The sequence below is a fragment of the Aristolochia californica genome, unplaced genomic scaffold (assembly GCF_029961685.1).
Source record: "Aristolochia californica isolate CCGP_79_NKW_82.1479 unplaced genomic scaffold, dmAriCali1.0.hap1 SCAF_15, whole genome shotgun sequence".
Taxonomy (NCBI): domain Eukaryota; kingdom Viridiplantae; phylum Streptophyta; class Magnoliopsida; order Piperales; family Aristolochiaceae; genus Aristolochia; species Aristolochia californica.
Window position 1 is genome coordinate 23,666,057 of NW_027181826.1, and position 18,042 is coordinate 23,684,098.

At 36.4% G+C, this 18,042-nt stretch overlaps 3 protein-coding genes across 5 annotated transcripts; 2 read left to right on the forward strand and 1 right to left on the reverse strand.

Annotated features, from left to right (window-relative positions):
* The first annotated feature begins 9,075 nt into the window (after positions 1-9,075).
* On the forward strand, positions 9,076-10,461 carry LOC137951268 (uncharacterized). The gene has a single exon (XM_068797853.1). The coding sequence runs from the start codon at positions 9,076-9,078 to the stop codon at positions 10,459-10,461; it is 1,386 nt and encodes a 461-aa protein (XP_068653954.1).
* Positions 10,462-11,338: 877 nt separating this feature from the next.
* LOC137951269 (pentatricopeptide repeat-containing protein At2g29760, chloroplastic-like) lies at positions 11,339-13,015 on the reverse strand. The gene has a single exon (XM_068797855.1). The coding sequence runs from the start codon at positions 13,013-13,015 to the stop codon at positions 11,339-11,341; it is 1,677 nt and encodes a 558-aa protein (XP_068653956.1).
* A 1,852-nt stretch (positions 13,016-14,867) lies between these two features.
* On the forward strand, positions 14,868-17,840 carry LOC137951562 (dihydroceramide fatty acyl 2-hydroxylase FAH1-like). Of its 3 annotated transcripts, XR_011112136.1 has the most exons (8): positions 14,868-14,991; positions 15,969-16,030; positions 16,177-16,269; positions 16,360-16,556; positions 16,658-16,763; positions 17,098-17,244; positions 17,383-17,564; positions 17,731-17,840. XR_011112136.1 is itself a non-coding variant. In XM_068798303.1 (7 exons), the coding sequence occupies exons 2-7, from the start codon at positions 15,980-15,982 to the stop codon at positions 17,509-17,511; spliced, it is 723 nt and encodes a 240-aa protein (XP_068654404.1). In that variant the 5' UTR covers positions 14,868-14,991; positions 15,966-15,979; the 3' UTR covers positions 17,512-17,840. The 3 variants fall into 3 exon arrangements, 2 of the variants coding, with proteins under 2 accessions (XP_068654404.1, XP_068654403.1); XM_068798303.1 differs by having other exon boundaries at positions 15,966-16,030; positions 17,383-17,840; XM_068798302.1 differs by having other exon boundaries at positions 17,383-17,840.
* The last annotated feature ends 202 nt before the right edge of the window (positions 17,841-18,042 follow it).

Genomic DNA, 18,042 nt, shown 5'->3' on the forward strand with positions numbered 1-18,042 from the left:
AGTATATTTTATTAAGAAAAGTTATATTTTTATAAAAGATATCGAAGTCTAGTTTCTGAAGGAGAAATCTTGATATCAATATGAATTATATTTAAGGAGATATTCACATTAGAGTCGGTAAGGATCAAACTACAGAATGAAGCAAATCAAGAGGTTGTAAAATATTCAAGAATGAAGATTCTTATGCCAAATTAGGTATTAATTTTAAAGTTCTTTGAGTTTAGTTTCTTGAGCAACAAACCGTTTATGATTCTGAACTATATTTTTTTAGATATCGATATCAAAAGTACCAAAGACTAGTTTTGCTAAAAATCTCTTCTTTTTTTCCTATTTTCTCTTCATGCAATAGCGTGAATTGAGTTTCCTTTTCTCTTAGAATCCTAGTTTTTTAACCAAATTTCTCTTCTAATCAGAGATTTTTGGTCAAAATTAATCACTCCATGATGTACTCCTTCAAAGTATGCAAAAAAAAAAAAAAATTGTGCAATGTTGTTTTCAAGTTTTGCGTTTTGTTACTTGGTTGTGTATCTTCCACATAGTTAACTTCAAAAAATTATGGTTACCCCAAAAAAGGTATATTTGGTCAAGTTTAATTATTTCTACCATTATAGCCTCCCCTAGTTTTTTTTTTTTAAAAAAAAGGTCACTTTGGAAGTATGAGTGTTGCATAGTCACCTCATTTCGGTTAAAATTATTTTCCTCTAGTATTTCTTTAGTTTATCTTCTTATATTTTTATCACTTCAAAGCAATGCTTAGACCCACCATCTAAGAAGTATAGGAGTATGGCCAACATCCAACTTGAATCAAGTCTTTTATTCCTCACCCAAGAAATAATTTGTGTTTGAACTACCCTTAAAAAATGAATAATCTCTTTGTTAGGCCCTAAAGTTGGGCCATTTTTTCTGCCTTTAAAATTGAGCGGAGTGTGTTTTGAATTATGACCATTTTGATTGGTGTATGAAGCTTTATCATACGGCTAGGAGTTATTTTCTTCTCCCTTATTTTGTTTTGTCCAAGTTGGTTCCCTATGTCCTTTTTATCCCAAGCTTGAGTGTTGAAGTAGAAGAACAAAAAAAAATGTATTTTGTTCCACATGTTAACGTAAATTTTATATGACAAAAAATATTCAAGAAAGGGGAAGAACGAATGATGAAGATGTAGCATTTATTTATGAAAAAGTTTTAGCCAATGAAGATTGAAGACCAATAATCCTTTTCATTGGAAGCTGAAGTTATAAATTCTAGCTTGAGCGGGAGTGTCGAAGAGCATATATGGAAGAGTCTTATATGACTCTCACTGTAAGAAGTCTTGCAAAGCCAAAATTAAAATGGTGGAGTCTTACAGGACTCTCATAGGAAGAAGTCTCACAGAAAAGTATCATTTAAAGGTTTTTTAGTTATATTAGTCATCTATTTATGTTCAGTTGTTTAATTGTTCTAAGACTCATCTTTTAGTATTTAATTTTGGGTATAACTGGAATAAATATAGTTTAATTGTAATTAGATTCTACTTGTTTCCTCTATTATAAATAAAGGCTCATTGTATTCAGTTTACAACAAGTTAGTAAAGATTTTCCTTTTTTCCAGAAATTCAACACACATATACTTCAATGAAAGCGTAACTATAAAATAAGTAATAATTATAAAATTATACATAACATGTAAAATTCTCGATCAAAATTTAGCTTAGATAGTTGGGGACATGGTGCAATGACGACCCTTTCGTATTGGCATTTCAATTAGAATAGGTTTATTAAATGGATGATCTAAGATCGATGGCTTGTGAGGTATAGTTCAAAAATAGGTCAGGAGAAATGTATTTGACGTGTTAGAGCAATTGTTAAGCACATGTATTGAAGCAAATACCTCCAACAAGAGATGTTAAGTGATAATCTCCATGTTGCTGAGGTATACAACGAAGTTGGGCACTTGGCAAGGTATGACAATCAGCCTGAACGTACAAGTGTGCCGATATACATGGTAGGGAATGAAGATAATAAAGATGAGGAAGAACACAAGTATAAGGAAGAAGAACAAGAAAAAGACGGAGAATATGAACGTATGGAAGAAAAGGAAAAGGAAGTACAATTAGATAACCATGAATCCAAATAACTTTTGACAATCAACAATGTTAGTTTATGTCAATGCCTTTATTTTAAAGTCTTCTGTGTTATTTTTATCAGTAGCATTATTGATATTATAAAATATAATTTATAGATTATCTTACATTATGCCTCCTCGTCCACCAAGGTTACGACTCTCCTATCCTGCACCATCTATGGACGATCTGACAAGTTCAAAGATGCATGGCGATGAGCCACTTGGAAAGGACTATCGAGTCCCAAAGGCCCAAGGTATTAAAGACTACTCAAAATTTATTTTCTATTTACCATATATTAGTATATGATTGTAGCTTATTTGTTTATTTTGTGTATCACTTTCTAGCTTATAGACATACCTCCACATCTTCTCCATCCACTTCCACTTCCAGTCCATTCACGTCTCTATCCACATCCTCGATTAGGAGAGGACGCGGCCCGTCGAAGAGCTCTAGAGTGGACGGCGTCATGAGAGAGCTAGGTAGGAAGATCCATGTGGGGTTTAGGGATTCATAGAGGAGAGCATTGGTGATTTATAGTCCCCTCTTCACTCATTGAGTAAGCCGTGTCTTTCTCAACTACATGGATGTGAGGGTAGAGAAGTTCAAGGTTTATCACTGATGATGATGATCAGTTATTAACCAAGTGCCTATATATCGAGGTAAATATTATAGGTTATTCAATTAGACTTTTTCCATGTGTCTATATTGATAAAAAATTATTTCGTATTATTCTTTTGGTCAATAATAAGTTTAATGTTGATATACAAAGTAACATTGTGTCACAAGCCATCATATCCACATTTTTGCACCATCGAACGAGCATGCACGCCTAGTGCAAACAAAAGGGAGTTATTATCGAAAATGTTAAAAAACAAAATGTTTGACATACCATTAGATCAAAGTGTCTTATGTGCATATGAGAGAAGTCGGGGTTGGCTTTCTAACTTCAGGTTAGATTTTGGGGGAAAAAATAAGGTGGGGGGAAAGGGAAAAGGAGCAAGTTAGGATTGGTTTTCTACCTCTAGGTTTTTTATAAAGTCATGTTCAGATGTTGGGTTTGGAGTCGAAGTTGGGCTCCAAACTTGTCTATGACCATATGAGGCAGGGAAGGGTCAAGAACAAGGGCAATATGGTGGGAACGGGATTGGTTTTCTAACCCTGGGTTTTGTCCCGAGGTTAGGATTAGAGGTTAAGATGAGTGTTTAGAACACCGACCTTACCCAACCGATGCCACTCCTAAATAAGACCTAATATGAAATATCTTGTCATTTTATTAGAGAGAAACGCGTCGGCCGCCATTAAAAGGGCGGACTGCAGCCATCACGTAGGGGTCCCACGCGACACTTTGTGTAACGCGTGGGTTTCAAATAATTAGCTACCGGCTACGACCCCCCGCGGTTCCACGCGTGATAGTGCAGTAGAATGATTTTGTGTTGCTTAGCACTTCCACAAACCAAGGCAGATGGCACAATACATCATGAAACACGAGTTCGATGGTTACGTATTTTTATGAGAAATCAATATTTCAAGCATTAAATGTCATATTGTAGAGAGATTCGAATGTAGCATCCAAACGCTTCAACTTTTGAACAGTTTTATATTATCAATAACAAGATTTTATATGAAAAATTATGTATCAAAATAAATATATATAAGTCTATTTTCTTAAATATCCATCCAATTCATAATCAGAGTTTTCTAGAGGGAGATATTGATCTCGGAAAAGTCAATAGTCATATTGGCCAAAGAAAAAAGATTCTCAATTCAGCCACATTATAGAGTCCGAAATCTATCAGATTATTTTTCCTAAAATAAGTATATTTTATTAATAAAATCTCTACTTTTATGAAAGGTATCCAAGTCTAGTTTCAGAAAGAGAAATTTTGATGCCAATCTGAATTATATTTAAGGAGATATTCGCATTGGAGTCGGCAATAGTCAAACTATAGAACGGAACGAATCAAAAGGTTATAAAAAATTCAAGAACATAGTTTTTTTTTGCCAAATTAGGTATTAATTTAAATATATTTGAGTCTAATTTCTTTAGAAATAAACCGTTTGTGATTTTGAACTATATTTTTGGAGATATTGATATCAAAAGTACCAAAGATTAGTTATGCCAAAAATTTCTTTATTATTCCTATTTTCTCTCTTATTATCTCTCCATGCATTGGCGTGAATTGAGTTTCTTTTCTCCTATAATCCTATTTTTTAGCCAAATTTTCTCTTCTAATTAGTGAATTTTGGTTAGAATTAATCACTCCATGATGTGCTCTTTCAAAGTATGCAAAAATTTCTTTCTACACAAGTTATACATTTTTGTTACTTTGGTTGTGTATCTTTCGCATATTAAACTCAAAAAAATTGTGGTCACCCCAAATAAGTTATACTTGGTCAAGTTTGTTAATTTTTATCATTATAGTCTCCCTTAGTTTTCAAAAAATAAAAAAAGTCACTTTGGAAGTATGAGTGTTGCAAAGTCACCTCCGTCCAGTTAAAGTTGTTCCCCTTTAGTATTTTTTTAGTTTATCATTTTGTGTTTTTATCACTTCAAAGCAATGCTTAGACCACAACCTAAAAAGTATAGGAGTGTGCCCAACATCCAGTCTAAGTCAAGTCTTTTATTATTTACCCAATAGGTGATTTTGTGTTTGAGTTATCCTTAAAAAGTGAGTAATCTATTTGTTAAGCCCTAAAGTTTGGTCATTTTTATACCTTTAAAATTGAGCAGAATGTGTTTCAAACTATGACTATTTTGATTGGTGTATGGAGCTTTGTTGTGTGGCTAGGAGTGATTTTATTCTCCCATATTGTGTTTTGTCCAAGTTGGGTCTCCATATATTTTTTATCCCCAACTTGAGGGGGAGAAGTAGAAGAAGAAGTACAAGAAATAGGTATTTTGTTCACATATTGTGGTAATTTTTATGTGACCAAAATATTCAAGAAAGGGAGAAAACAAATTATGAAGATTTAACATTTATTTATGTAAAAAATATAACCAAAGAAGATTGAAGACCAAAAATTATTTTCATTACAAACTGAAGTTATAAACTCTACCTTGAGGGGGAGTGTTGAAGAGTAAATATGGAAGGGTCTAGCATGACTCTCACAATAGTAAGTCTCACATAACCAAAATTAATATGGTGGAGTCTTATGGGAGTCTCACATGAGGAGGTCTCACATAAGACAATTAGTTAAAAATATTTTAGTTATATTAGTCTTATATTTATGTTTAGTTGTTCAATTGTTCTAGATTTTATCTTTTAGTGTTTCACTTTGGGTGTAACTAGGATAAGGGTAGTTTAATTGTAATTGGATTCTACTTGTATTCAATTAACAACAAGTTAGTAAAAATTTTCTCTTTTTCAAAAATTCAACACACATATACTTCAATGAAAGCTTAACTATAAAATAAGTAATAACTCATAAAATTATACATAACATGTAAAATGCTCAATCAAACTTTAGCTTAGTAGTTGGGGACATGGTGCAATAACAGCCATTTTGCATTGGCATTTCAATTAGAATAGGTGTATCACATGGATGAGTTAAAACCGATGGCTCGTGAGGTATAGTTCACAAATATTTTAGGAGAAATGTATTTGACGTGTTAGAGCAATTGCTAACCACATGTAATGAAGAAAATACCTCCAACAAGAGATGTTATGTGATAATCTCCATGTTGCGGAGTCATACAACAAAGTTGGGCACTTGGCAAGGTAAGACGTTCCGCCTGAACGTACAAGTGTACATGGTAGGGAATGAAGATAATAAAGATGAGGAAGAACACAAGTAAAAGGAAGAAGAACAAGAAGAAGATGAAGAAGAAGGAGAATATGATCGTATGGAAGGAAATGAAAAAAGAAGTACAATTAGATGAATCCGAATATTTTTTGAAAATCAACAATGTTAGTTTATGTCAATGACTTTATTTTAAAGTCTTTCGTGCTATTTTTATCTATAGCATTATTGATATTGTAAAATATAATTTATAAATCATCTTACATTTTGCCTCCTCGTCCACTTAGGCTACTGATTCCCTTGTCCAGCACCTCTGAGGACGGTCCGACAAGTTCAAAGATGCATGGTGGTGAGCCACTTGGGGTGGACTATCGAGTCCCAAAGGCCCAAGGTATTAAAGACTACTCAAAATTTATTTTCTATTTACAATATATTAGTATATGATTGTAGTTTATTATTTATTTTGTATATCACTTTCTAGCTTATATATATGCCTCCACATCTTCTCGGTCCACGATACATCCACTTTCACATCCAGTCCATTCACATCTCTATCCACATCCTCGATTAGGATCTAGAGTGGACGGTGTCATGAGAGAGCTAGTCAGGAAGATCCATGTGGTGTTAAGGAACTCAAAGGAGAAAATTGGTGATTTATATTCCCCTATTTACTCATTGGGTAGGTCATGTCTTTCTCAACTACTACATGAATGTGGGGGTAGAGAAGTTCAAGGTTTACATTGATGATCAATTATTAATCAAGTGCCTATATATGGAGGTAAATTTTATAGATTACTCAATTAAACTCATGTGCCTATATTGACAAAAAAATTGTTTGGTGGTATTCTTTTGGTAAAAAATAAGTTTGATATTGATATACAAAGTAACATAGTGGCTCGAGCCATCATATAATCCATAAGGAGTACCACATTTTTGCATCATCGAAATTCTAAAATTGCCGGGAAAAAAATTAATTTTCAAAATAGTTTTAACATTTTATAGGCGAATCCGAAAATTCGTTGAAAGAAATCCAAAATTTTCTTTGCGTGCGCCAGCAAAATTATCAATTCGTTAGGGGGGGTTAGTCCACAATGAACTTGAATTGAAGCGAATAATTGAATTGAACTTAAATGAATTGATTTAACTTCAACTCATCCTTGGGTGATAGTGTAGACGAGTTCAAGTGCACTGGAAAACAGATTCCAGTATTAGTGCCCCAAATGAAAAATATCATATAAACAAGAGAATAAGTAAACTTTTATAATATATTTAAATATAACACATATCTAAATAGATAATTAACCAAAATAAACACGGTTACTACACTTATAAGTGATTTAACATGTAGTATTAAAATATGTTAATATCCTAATTAATGAAAAATTATATTATATTACTTAATGATTATAGTTTATTATAAATTAATACAATATTAAATGTGTGACTAGAATAAATAATTAAAAATTAATAAAAAAAAGTAAAAAATAACATAAGCGCATATAATAGATAAATAAATTATTTTTTAATAACATAAGAAATATTTTAACATTAAAACTCACTAATTTAATATAATAATAATAAAATAAATATAATAAATAAATAAATATATTTATCAATAACATAATATATATTTTTATGTATTAATAATTAATAATATATTGTCACAAAATTTAAAACCATTGGTTTAATTAATTATAGCAATGGGATAATTAAACTAAAACAATTTATCAAATATTTATTTTAAAAATATTTTAATTATGACTATTAAATCACTAATTTAATATAGTAATTATAAAATAAATATATTAAATAAATAAAAATAATTATTTTATAAATAAAAAATATAAGTTATTATTATTATTAAGATGGTTTAATTTTTCCTTAACTTAAGAAAAATTAAATTATCGTCTTCTTCATAGCACAGCACGTGTCATCTTTCTCTCGGCATGGGTCATCTTCCTCAACAGCGGTCAACGGTAACAATGACGGCGGTGGGCCACCGGGAACAGATTGAGCAAAGACGAGTGGAAGAAGATATGGCCAAAAAAATCATAGTAAGACAAGACCGAGGAAGAGGAAATTAGCGACTGATTCTTTCTATACTAACGCCATTTGAATTCTAATTAATTGTATACTAATTCGAATTATATGCCTGCAAAACGAGGGATTTTGTTTTTTGTCATTTTATTACAGATAAACGTGTCGGCCGCCGCTAAAAGGACGGACTGCCGCCATCAAGACGGGTCCCACGTGACACTTAGTCAAACGCGTGGCTTTGAAATAATTAGCTACCGGCCACGACTCCCGCTGTCCTGGCGTGATAGTGCAGTGCAATCATTTTGTGCCGCTTTAATCTTGAGCAGCACTTCCACGAACCAAGGCAGATGGCACGAAACAACATGAAACGCGTGCACGTGCTCCGCACGCCTCGACCGTGTCCGACGGCTAATCATTCCACCCAGCTCAGTGCTCACAGTCTACATTCCCCCCAAATCCCAGTTTTCTTTAATTTTTTAAAATCTCGATTATGCTCTAATCATCCGTGATTTAGACTGATAGTTTTTATTAATTTTCAGTTGTTGAAAAGACTGAAATACCCTCCTAACCTCAATTTGTTAAAGTAATTAAATAAAAAAATTCAAGGTATAAAAACTATTATTAATTAAAAATCCAGGGTTTTTTTCTCTTAAAAAATTCCTAAGAAATAAAGGTGATAATAGTTTGTTTAAATTTTAATAATTGAAATAAATTAAAGTCGGAGGACTAGTCCAAACCCATATTTTTTATAAAACAAAATATCTAATTTATTTAAAAATTTTAAGGATTTCTATTTTATACTATGAGGGTAGTTTTGTCTTTTCAGTCCACTCAACGTCCACGAGTTGCAGACGGTGAAGAGGGCGTCCCTGTCGGACCCGGACAGGCACGGAGTTTGTTGACCGTTTCCGGTCCCACACCGTCATGCATAAATATAGGCAAATCCGGTTACCGACGCGCCAATTCGATACCGAATACCTTCTAAAAATAGCTGGACAAAATCTCCTAAATCTCTTCTCTCCCCCCTTCTAGGGTTCTGATTCTCCACTCTCTCAGGCAATTTTTCCGGTTTTTCCGATCTATCGGAGTGGAGGGAGTTTTGCGAGGAAGACGACGGAGGGGGGGGGAGGGCGTGAAGGTTTCGATGTTTAGTATCGTTTATGTCGATGGTCGCTGATCTCTAAGGAGGAGATATCATGCCTTTCTCGTGGAAAAAAGCTAAGAAGTTCGGCCAGATTCCGCAATTGATATCGGATCTGAAATGCAAACGAAACCGATCGTCTCTCAATCTTGAAACCGGGTTTCCGACTTCTCTTGCGGATTTCATCGTCAAGAATCGAGATCGGCTGAAGAAGTCGAGGAAGCACAGTGAGAAATCTTACCCTTCAGGTTCGAATTTGGTTGTTGATGGTGCTCAATCGCGTTTTTTTAATCCGTCCAGTATAAGTTGTTCGTCTCCTGTCACTCGTCCATCTCCGGCAATTATTGAAACCGGCAGCGGTTTGGAGACTTCGGGTAAGAGGACGGAAAAGGATACTAAGTTTGGGGAGTTGCTTGGCCTTCCTCTGCCCAGTCCTGTGAGTCTTCCTCATGGATTGGTTGATAAATTGCACGAGAGCAGGCCAGAAAAAGGTAAGCGTGATAAATTGCTTCGACGTCCTCCAGCCAGAAAATTAGAAGTTTTCACTTCATTGGCATCCAAGGAGACCTTGAATCTGCCCAACAAAAAAGCTTCACAGTCGGATACTGACGGTGAGCTTCCAGCCTTTCCCATTCAAAGAAAACTTTCTGTTGCATCGATGATGTTTTTCGTGTTGGTTTTGGCTCTTGGGACAAAAGAGATCACTTTGGTGATGACTATATCTGTACTCCTGCTTTTCTTACTGGAAATTGGGAGCCAGTCTATACATTTTTGCTTTAAGCGACGTGAGCAAGGAAAAAAGATTTCTACTCCAGCGAGCAAGTCGGGATACAGTAAAGAGGATGTGGCTTTGGTAAAGGGTAAAAGGCAAGAAACTTCGTTCAGGGAAATACAAACAGAGCCGCACTCAAAATCGAAATTTGTAACATCGGAATCGAAGAATAAGGTGAAATTTTTTGACACCCATGATTTCAGTGTTCGGAAAGAGGGTTGTTGTGATCTGAAAGAATTTGAATCAATGAATTGGAAGAGTGAAGTGAACTTAGTTTACATTGAAAACGTAAGCATTCAAAAGGAAGGCTCAGTTAATTTCAAAGCCAAATGGAAGAAGCTGGTGCTGAAAAAACTCCGTGTTGCAAAGGGCAGAAAAGCTTGCCAAGATCAGGAGGGAAGTTCAGGTTTTAATAGTGAGTTACTAGATTGTGGAACAGACAAGGAAGATGAGGTTGTAGATGCAGGTGAAGAAGTTGATGGTGAGGGAATAAAATTAGGGGAAGAAAAAGTTTGTCTAGCAAGGAAATGGCATGTAGGTCATCTGGTGTTCTTTGTGGCAGTTCTTGTTGGACTTTTGGAAGGTCGAGTTATGGCTGTCGCACTAACCGTAGCTTGGATATTGCTGATAAAATCTGCTGAAACCCTTTGGAACAAGTTAAAGAGTTAAAAGTAGTCAGGGGCACAAATATGACGGTTTCAAGGTGTCTAAAACCAGTACAGTTATGTAATCTGAATGCATCTTTCGTAGCTGTATCTAGGTTTCTTTTGTTGTAACTGCATACTTTTGGAGATTGACAATCGTCTTTCTAAATAGAAATGTACAAACACATTCAAATTATTTATATCCTTACTCTTCTTTCTTCTTTCAGTCTGCCGATGCACATTTTCATGCATGTAATACTGATTTTGATATTGAATCTCAAGGATCTGTGTCACATGAAGTGAATATAAAGAACACAAAAAGTGACCGAGCATGTCTCCTAGCAGGTAGAAAAAAGAAGTCCACATCTGGCCATAACTAGATTTATCAAACACAACATCTCAGCTCAATATTCCATATCATCATCCGTAAAGATGAGCAAGTAAGAGCTCCAGTACCATTACCACATGCCCTGTGACTCCTGCCTCCAACATCTTTGGCTAGAAAGCACTAAAATTCCCAGTTTTGGGGGCATCAGAAGCTGCAATTCAGTTGACTCCACATGCACTCACTCTGTAATTCACAATTTGAAATAACTGGTTGTCTTGTTTAATTTCATCAAAGTCTTAGCCTTATCTCGACCAAGTTCAAGTCGGCTACACGCATCCTCCTCCACTTTTCTGTTCAACCACCATCAAGTTGGTCTTCTCTCTTAGTTTTTGACTGATTGCTGATCTTCAGGATCCATGTTTCAAAGGCTAAATGAACCATCCGAAGCCTCTTTCATCTAATAAACACATCTAGTTGGATGTGGCTAAACAACAATATTATACATGCTCTCCTTCCAGCTCCTCTGTTGACTTCCAGTCTCACTCTTTAAGGGGATTTACACCTTAATTATCAATTAGAGATCTGCTTTCATGTCTATAAAACTCATCCCAACATCTTTTCTGATATCCAACACCTTCATGGTTCTCCTAATCTCCTCAACAGCATCCCATTTACCAGCCACAGCATAGAAATTTGATAGCAAAACGTACACCCCATGGCCATCAGATCCCATCTTCATCAGCTCCTTTGCCACCACCTCTCCGGTGCCCAAATCACCATGACTTACACAAGCACTAAGTAGAGCCTTGTAAGCAGTAGTTCTGCTTTCAATGGGTATGGCAATTTTGATCAACTCCTTTGCTTCCAGTACCAACCCTGCTCTACTTAACAGATCAATAACACATCCAAAGTGCTCTATCTTGGGCACAACTTGACCAACCTCTATCATCTGATTAATGCAATACCGTCCTTCATTTATAAGCCCAGAACGACTGCATGCAGTTAAAACAGCAACAAATGTAGCTTCATTTGGTTCCACCCCATCAGTATGCATTTGCAGGAACAACCTCACTGCGTCCTTTCCATACCCATGAGTACCCAGCCCCATGATTACCGTTGTCCAAGTGAAAACGTCTCTGTTCTTCATCTTGAAAAATATTTGAACTGCTTCTTTCATACTCCCACATTTGATATACATATCAATTAAAGCAGTCTCAACAAAAACATCAATTTTAATGTTTCTTCGATAGATAAACTGGTGCATGAATTTGCCAAATGTGAAATTTGATAAGCTAGTACAAGCTGAGAGTGCAACGACTACAGTGGTTTCATCTGAAGCCACCCCGTCCATCTCCATTATCTGGAAAAGCTCCAATGCCTTCTTTGGTTGGCCGGTCTTCATGTAGCCTCCAATCATAGAATTCCAAATAACAAGGTCTTTCTCAACTACCCTCTCAAATACTTCAAAAGCCATATCCATCAAGCCCGAGTCAACATACCCATTCACCATGATAGTATTCGAGACCACATCTCCTGAACCCATCTCTGCAAACAGCCGAGAAGCACTATCCATGTCAAGGACTTTGGCATAGAGTTTCAGAAGTGAATTCTCCAATTTTACCTTACCAATGAACCCCATTTTAAGTACAAATACATGGATCATTTTCCCATACTCTACGGTTCCTAATTGACAACAAGTCGACATAATTATCAACAAGGTGATATCATCGACTCCAATCCCACCACCCACCATCTCTTTAAACAAAATCATTACTTCAACATGGGAAGCAGGATGTCCAATATGGGCTTGCAGCATTGAATTCCAAGTCGTCAAAGCTTTAACACCCATTAAATCAAACAGTCGTCGTGCATCATTCAGTTCAGCCATGACCCCATACATATGAATCAAAGCATTTTGAATGTACATATCCGAAGCTAGACCAATTTTACTGACACAGCCATGAATCTCTCTTCCTTTGGAGAGAGAGTGCAGAAAAGAACATGCAGAAAGTAGAGCAGGGAAGGTATGATTATCAGGAATTAGGGAAGTTGACTTGACGAAATGGTTGTAAACGATTATGGCTTTGATGGGTGTGGGACTTTTAGCATAGGCTCTAATGATGAAGTTCCATGTGAGAGTGGAGTGAGTGAGAGCAGTGGTGATTGCTTGCGCAAAGATTTGAGAGAGCTGCCTTGTGCTACCGGCGTGTTGCTTGAGTAATGGAAGGAGAAACGAAGGGCAGCAACTCATTTACCTTCCCAAGACTTACCTCAGGGCTGTGGTCTCACCCGCAGTCGGATAACTGTATCTTGTCGACGAGCCCGTCTGCCTCTGTATCTTCTTCCATAATATGCCAACTGCCAACCATAAATTTGGCCAAATCAAACTCTATCCGCCCCCGCATTTCAACTACATTGGATCCATCTGTTTGGGCCCATTTCGCCCACGTGCCTCGAGCGTCGCTGCCTGCGAACAAGGAATCTAAACAGGATCATGTCTCCCACGTATGCTGTCCGCAATCGATACTGAGTGATTGCTCACTAGAAGATTGACCGTAATAGTCAACCACATGCAAAGGCAGAGCATGATTGTTAAGTCTTAGTTGAATCTAATTTGGCTGGTCATCAAACCAAGCCAATATTTTTTTTATTATAAATGTATAATGTTAGAGTTCATTTGAAAATTTTAAATTTTTTTCAAATTTTGATGATTAAAATGGAGATAATAGCATTATTATGAATAAAACAAAAATGACTGACATAATTGTAAACAGAGTTCTTTTTTTAAGGAAGAGAAAATTGGGTGTATCAGGTCTCATGAATAATAAACCTGAAAGGGGAAAAGAGGGGGATGGGGTGATGAATAAGTTTATTAATTCTACTAAAAAAATTTTATTTTCTTAGACTTGGGGGTTTTGTATATTCTTACTATCTAAACGAATACTAACTCGTAAAATTATCTAAATTAAATTCTAATATAACCCACAAAGGGACTTTTACAACAACATAAACTAGGTCAATGCCTACACTCGTAAAGGGATTTTAGAACAACTTATAAGGCTACACAAGCATAAACCAACAAAAGGATTCCTACACCTCAACCTTAACCATAAAAGGCTTTATCGATGAATTGAACTTTGATTTTGCCTACATAAGACTGGTACAAAGGTTACATGGTTGCACTTTGACACATACTTAAAAATACTTCTTAATAAGTTGATTTAAAATTTTAAAACACAAATCAAAAGTACACCCAATCTATAGAAGAGCGACTCAAATAGTCCTTAATTGATTTGATTTAAAATTCAAAACTCAAAACAAATTTCATTTGTTTCTTCAAATAAGGGAGAAAACTTAATGCAGTTTAATAATGATATTGTTTGAAATTTTCAACACACAAATGATGAACGATCATAATTAGTGGATTAAATTAAGTTTGCAACCATGTAACCTAATGGATCATTATCCTAATGCAAACGATGAGTCTAATGCCTTTGCTATAATTAGTACGATGATTTTAAAATAAGAGAAAAAAGATTCAGGGAAAGATAGAGCCAAATAAATACACAAGTAAACATCACAAGAATATTTAGCTCATTGAGAATTGGCTTTTTAAGACTCAAATTGTCCAACAAAGTTTGTTCAATCACTAAACTTGTCCAACACATTTCTAGTAACCCCGAACCCTAGTGCGAGATAGGTAGAGTTGCAAAGAAAGTAAAGTAGGATCCCTGACCCGACCCCTTTAGAATCCCTGTGGAACCGGGCCAAGTAAGAGGGCCAAAAATGGTTGATTTCACGGTCAAATATTGGGTGCGAAGGGGATCGGGACAAGCGATTTTGACTCTGAGACCAACCGCTAGGCGTGGCAAAAGAAAAAGGAAATTGCGGAAAAGATGGAAATAATTAAAAAGTAAAGACAGCCCGAAAACGCCGCCTTTCCATTCCGTTCTGTTAAGTTGCATGAGAAGGGCGGACGACGGAAGGGTCCCATGACCCAACGGGATGGGATCCACGCGACTGGCGAGATTCCATGTAAAATCAACGGCCGAGGTTGGTCGGTGAGATCTTCTCTCCAATAAATACCGCCCGAGAGCGCGGAAAAATCTACCTCAGCTCGTACGCTCCCGTTTTCGCGTTTGTTCCGAGGGGGTCCGGACTAGAGATTCTAGGGCTTAGTTGCCGTGGATTGTCAGATCCGGGCTCTCTCCCTCCGGCGTTATCCAAGTAAGTGATCTGTGCGTATGACTGTTGGTTTTTTTTTTTTTTTTTCTTGCAATGATCTGAGCATTTTACAGTGGCTTGATGGTGGATTTTTTTGAATTTTTACTGGCGTTATGGTTTTGATTCTTTTGATGCGATCTCGTCGTCTTCAATTGCTGCGGTTCTTTTTGTGTTTGTGATCATTTTATCGCCGTCGGCAATTTGTTTGGTTTTTTGTTCTTTTTGAGAATGGATAGCTCGGTACTCATTCTTGAGATTTTTCTGGTTATTTTTGTGTTTTGCTGTGTTTTCTGCGGGTTTGTGTGGTTGAAGTAGCTACATCTGTAGATCAGATGTGGTGAGGTTTTTTGGGCTATGTGTTTCGATGTACGGATAAGGGCAGTCTTCAGCTAGCTTGAGGAATTGCCGAGTCTTGACCTCCCCGAGTTTTACGCTTATCTTTGTCATCCTTTTGGACTCGCGGGTGTCTTTTACGGCATTTTTCAGTAATATCCGGATAAAGTTGTAGTTTCTTCTCTTATTTCCGATTTTTTCTCCTGAAATGGAAAATGCTGTTGTCATTTATATCGCCATTATCTCTTTTTAATTGGTTCTGGAAAGGGCATACGGTCTCTCGTATTTACAAAAATAGTTTTCCTCTAATTACAGAGTGTTCAACTCCAAGGCATAGAAGTTACAATTATGTATTTGGTAGATTTTTTTTCTTCGAGAAACGTTTGAGGCTTGTTGTGTTTATCGATTATTTCTAATTTCGAGCCTTTTCCATCTTCTGCGACCTCTTCTTGGAAGTAAGCCAACACGAAGGAAAACGATCTTTAACAAAAATTTCCCGTTACTAATGGAGATCTGCGACCTACAACGCTCTTGTGCTAAATGACAGCAAACCTTTCAAAAGAAAAATGAGAGTTGACCGTTAATTATCATGTCCATGTTCCGTGAACTTCTGACTTAGCTGTTGTATATTATTTTCTTGGTAGCAGCAAGCGAGACAATGGTTGCTCAACCCTTTACTGTGGACTTGAATAAGCCTCTTGTTTTCCAGGTCAGATCTTATTCCTTTACCTTCTTGCATTCATCTTACTCTTCACTGATATTGTTCTCTTAGCTGTTCTTCTACTCAAATTGCAAATTGATTCCACTTTATAGTATACTTTCAACTCAGGCACTTGTCTGCAATCCTCTTTACAGGTAGGCCATCTTGGTGAGTCCTATCAGGAATGGGTTCACCAGCCTATTGTCAGCAAGGAAGGGCCACGTTTTTTTGCAAATAACTTCTTAGAGGTGCCTTATTTTTTTGCTATGATATATTTGTTGACATTTTGATTGGTGTAATTGCAGCTTCCTGACTCATCCCTGTTTTTTTTATTGCAGTTCTTGACACTGACTGTATGGTGGGTTATCCCACTTGTTTGGTTGCCGGTTGTATGTTGGTTTGAGTATACATCCTTCCAAAGGGGTCTCACACTTACTCAGATTGCTGTATTGATGATAGTTGGTATATTTGTGTGGTCGTTGGTGGAGTATACTTTGCATCGTTTCCTCTTCCACATTAAAACAAAGAGTTACTGGTAAATTGAGTTTTGAAATAAATTTTTGATTGCCTCCTTTTGTCAGTTAATTCTCTTTGCTTCTTTAATGTTCGTAACAATTATTTTGGAATTCATTACAGGGGAAACACCGTACACTATCTTCTTCATGGCTGCCATCATAAACATCCAATGGATGGATTGCGTCTTGTCTTCCCTCCGGCTGCCACGGCTCTTTTATGTGTACCGGTATCTTTTTCTCTTTTTCAATGTTACCTATAAACGCCGTTTTTCGAACTTCACAATATCATAACAAGAAAAGGAAAAATATTTCACTTTTAACTTTTTAATCTTATGTTCTCTGCCCGGGATTTTGTTCTCTGTTTTTCATACTGTTAAAAACCTGTGAATCAAAAGTACTTATCGTAGGTACAAGATAGTGGGAACCGTTCTGAACATTTAAGTAGAGCTGGAAACAGCGGGAGTAGTCAACTTAGTCTATATCCCTTACTACTGACAAGAAAAAAAAAGTAAAAAAGCTCTGATCTGACACAAAATCAATGCCTTTTCCTTGTGTCTCCAGTTTTGGAACCTGGTCAAGCTTTTTTCAACTCCATCGACTAGTCCTGCTTTATTTGGAGGTGGCCTGCTGGGCTATGTCATGTATGATGTGACACACCATTACCTTCACCATGGGCAGCCTTCCAGTGCAGTTCCCCGGAATCTGAAGGTATGGTATGGTAATTGACAAAGTATATAATTTGAAATAACTTATCTCGCTCCAAAACATAGTCAGTCTTTTCTTTTGGAACAAGAAAAGAAAAGCTTCTAAAAATTTGGTAAATTGTTCGTTCTTCCATTTGAGCAGAAGTACCATTTGAATCATCACTTCAGAATTCAGAACAAAGGTTTTGGGATTACATCCTCTGTATGGGACAAGATGTTTGGAACTCTTCCTCCCACAAAATTTGCTGCTGCCGTTGCAAGAGGCAGATGACTGAGGCGCAATGATGATTTAGAAGAATCATAAAGCAGTGGCAGTTTGTAGAGGTTAGATTTTCTCTGATTATTTTTTGATCGGTGCAACCTCTCCTGGCTGTGCTGAGAAACGTTGCTGTTACAGAGACCTGCTTCTAGAGCATCTCTAAGGGTTCTTCCTTGTTGTGTACCCATTCTTTTCTTCCTGATTGTTTATTAGCTTTTTCTCCTTGTGTAGCTCCCTGTCTGGAATTACTCTTTTGCCGGTCTTTCCTGCAATGAAAAAACTTCCAGAGAAGATTCGATTTTGCTTGATTTATTGTTATCTGGGATGTGGTTTTTTGGTGATAGACTAGCAATTAGCCAAAACAATCAGTTGTTGTTCATTATCAAGTCGTCCTGACATGAATGCTTCACATGGGACTGACATGAACGAATAACGATGTTGGAAAGTATTGTAGCCTTTTTATTGTAGGAGACTGCCCTTGCTGGGGAATACATGCAATATAACCAAATACTGGGACATCGGCATCAGATTCAACGCTCAAAA

Excerpts from the sequence above, each read along its gene's own strand:
- LOC137951268 (XM_068797853.1), top strand. The coding sequence starts at position 9,076 with ATGCCTTTCTCGTGGAAAAAAGCTAAGAAGTTCGGCCAGATTCCGCAA.
- LOC137951269 (XM_068797855.1), bottom strand. The coding sequence starts at position 13,015 with ATGAGTTGCTGCCCTTCGTTTCTCCTTCCATTACTCAAGCAACACGCC.
- LOC137951562 (XM_068798303.1), top strand. The coding sequence starts at position 15,980 with ATGGTTGCTCAACCCTTTACTGTGGACTTGAATAAGCCTCTTGTTTTC. Across the intron at positions 16,557-16,657 it reads ATTAAAACAAAGAGTTACTG|GGGAAACACCGTACACTATC; the intron begins GTAAATTGAGTT and ends AATTCATTACAG. Across the intron at positions 17,245-17,382 it reads CAGTTCCCCGGAATCTGAAG|AAGTACCATTTGAATCATCA; the intron begins GTATGGTATGGT and ends CCATTTGAGCAG.